The sequence below is a fragment of the Cyprinodon variegatus genome, unplaced genomic scaffold, assembly GCF_000732505.1.
Source record: "Cyprinodon variegatus isolate N-32 unplaced genomic scaffold, C_variegatus-1.0 Scaffold1371, whole genome shotgun sequence".
Classification (NCBI taxonomy): domain Eukaryota; kingdom Metazoa; phylum Chordata; class Actinopteri; order Cyprinodontiformes; family Cyprinodontidae; genus Cyprinodon; species Cyprinodon variegatus.
In genome coordinates this window covers 84,043-84,944 of record NW_015151824.1, presented here as the reverse complement: position 1 = coordinate 84,944, position 902 = coordinate 84,043, and the positions used below count along the sequence as shown (strand labels likewise).

The 902-nt window shown below is 42.1% G+C and overlaps 2 protein-coding genes across 3 annotated transcripts in view; one reads left to right on the top strand and one right to left on the bottom strand.

Annotated features, from left to right (window-relative positions):
- Positions 1-902, top strand: part of cenpp (centromere protein P) — a 137,593-nt gene that overhangs the window by 77,992 nt on the left and 58,699 nt on the right. The window lies entirely within an intron of this gene.
- The window catches only part of LOC107103066 (asporin-like), a 20,150-nt gene that overhangs the window by 9,906 nt on the left and 9,342 nt on the right, over positions 1-902 (bottom strand). For both annotated transcript variants that reach the window (XM_015402586.1, XM_015402587.1), the window contains exon 2: positions 413-691. In XM_015402586.1, the coding sequence (XP_015258072.1) occupies positions 413-641 (229 nt within the window). In that variant the 5' untranslated portion in view covers positions 642-691. The remainder of the gene's footprint in view (positions 1-412; positions 692-902) is intronic.

Below are 902 nucleotides of genomic sequence, written 5' to 3'. Positions count from 1 at the left end.
CTTTTACTGATTTTTGTGTGTTTGTGTTGGTTGTTTGTTTTTACATCTACAGCACAGAGGAAACAATTGTTAAATGTGCTATAGAAATAAAGTGGACTGGGTTGGTTACAGCCAATGACTGAATCAGACGGTTTTCTCTCTTGAGTCATTATTGGAGGGTCAGATGCAGATTTATTGATCAGAACTGAATTATGAGGAACAATTCTTTCAGCTCATCAGTCTGTCCTGGTTCTGGGCCTCAGGTATGGTCATTAAAATACAGAAGACACAGACATATGATGCCTGTGTGAGAAATAGCTGAAGTGATGACAAATCTAAAAGTCAAAAAGTTTTAGCTCAAACTGAGACGCTGTGAGTAAAGAAGCTCTGAACAGAAATACAAACTTTAAAATGATGCAATGTGTGCTCTAACCCTGATCGGAGCACTGCACCACCTCCGATGAACAGCGGCAGTGAGCCGGGCAGTCCTCATCATCATAATCGTCATCGTCGTCATCATCATTGTCATCGTCGTCGTCATCATCATCCCAATCTGCCAACATGATGTTGTTGCTTTTCATGAGGTCCATGACGTCAACAGGCTTGTAGGGTTTAGTGTGGCCAAGCGTCAGAAGGCAAAGCAGGAGGAGGAGGATCTTCATGGTTCAATGTGAGCGCTGGTTGGTTCAACGACGGCCGCCAACAGGGGGAGCTGTACGGGAGAGATGGCTTATTAGCTTGGGTCACACACTCCGGTTTTTTGTGTTGACAGAAGAAAGAATAATAATCCAAAAGAAAGTAATTTGTCGTAAATATTTAATATTTAGGATTGGAAATACCTGATAGTTATTAACATTTTTGTTTATAAAAATGTACTTGTCTTCCGCTTTATCTGGGACCGGGTCACAGGGCAGCAGTCTCAG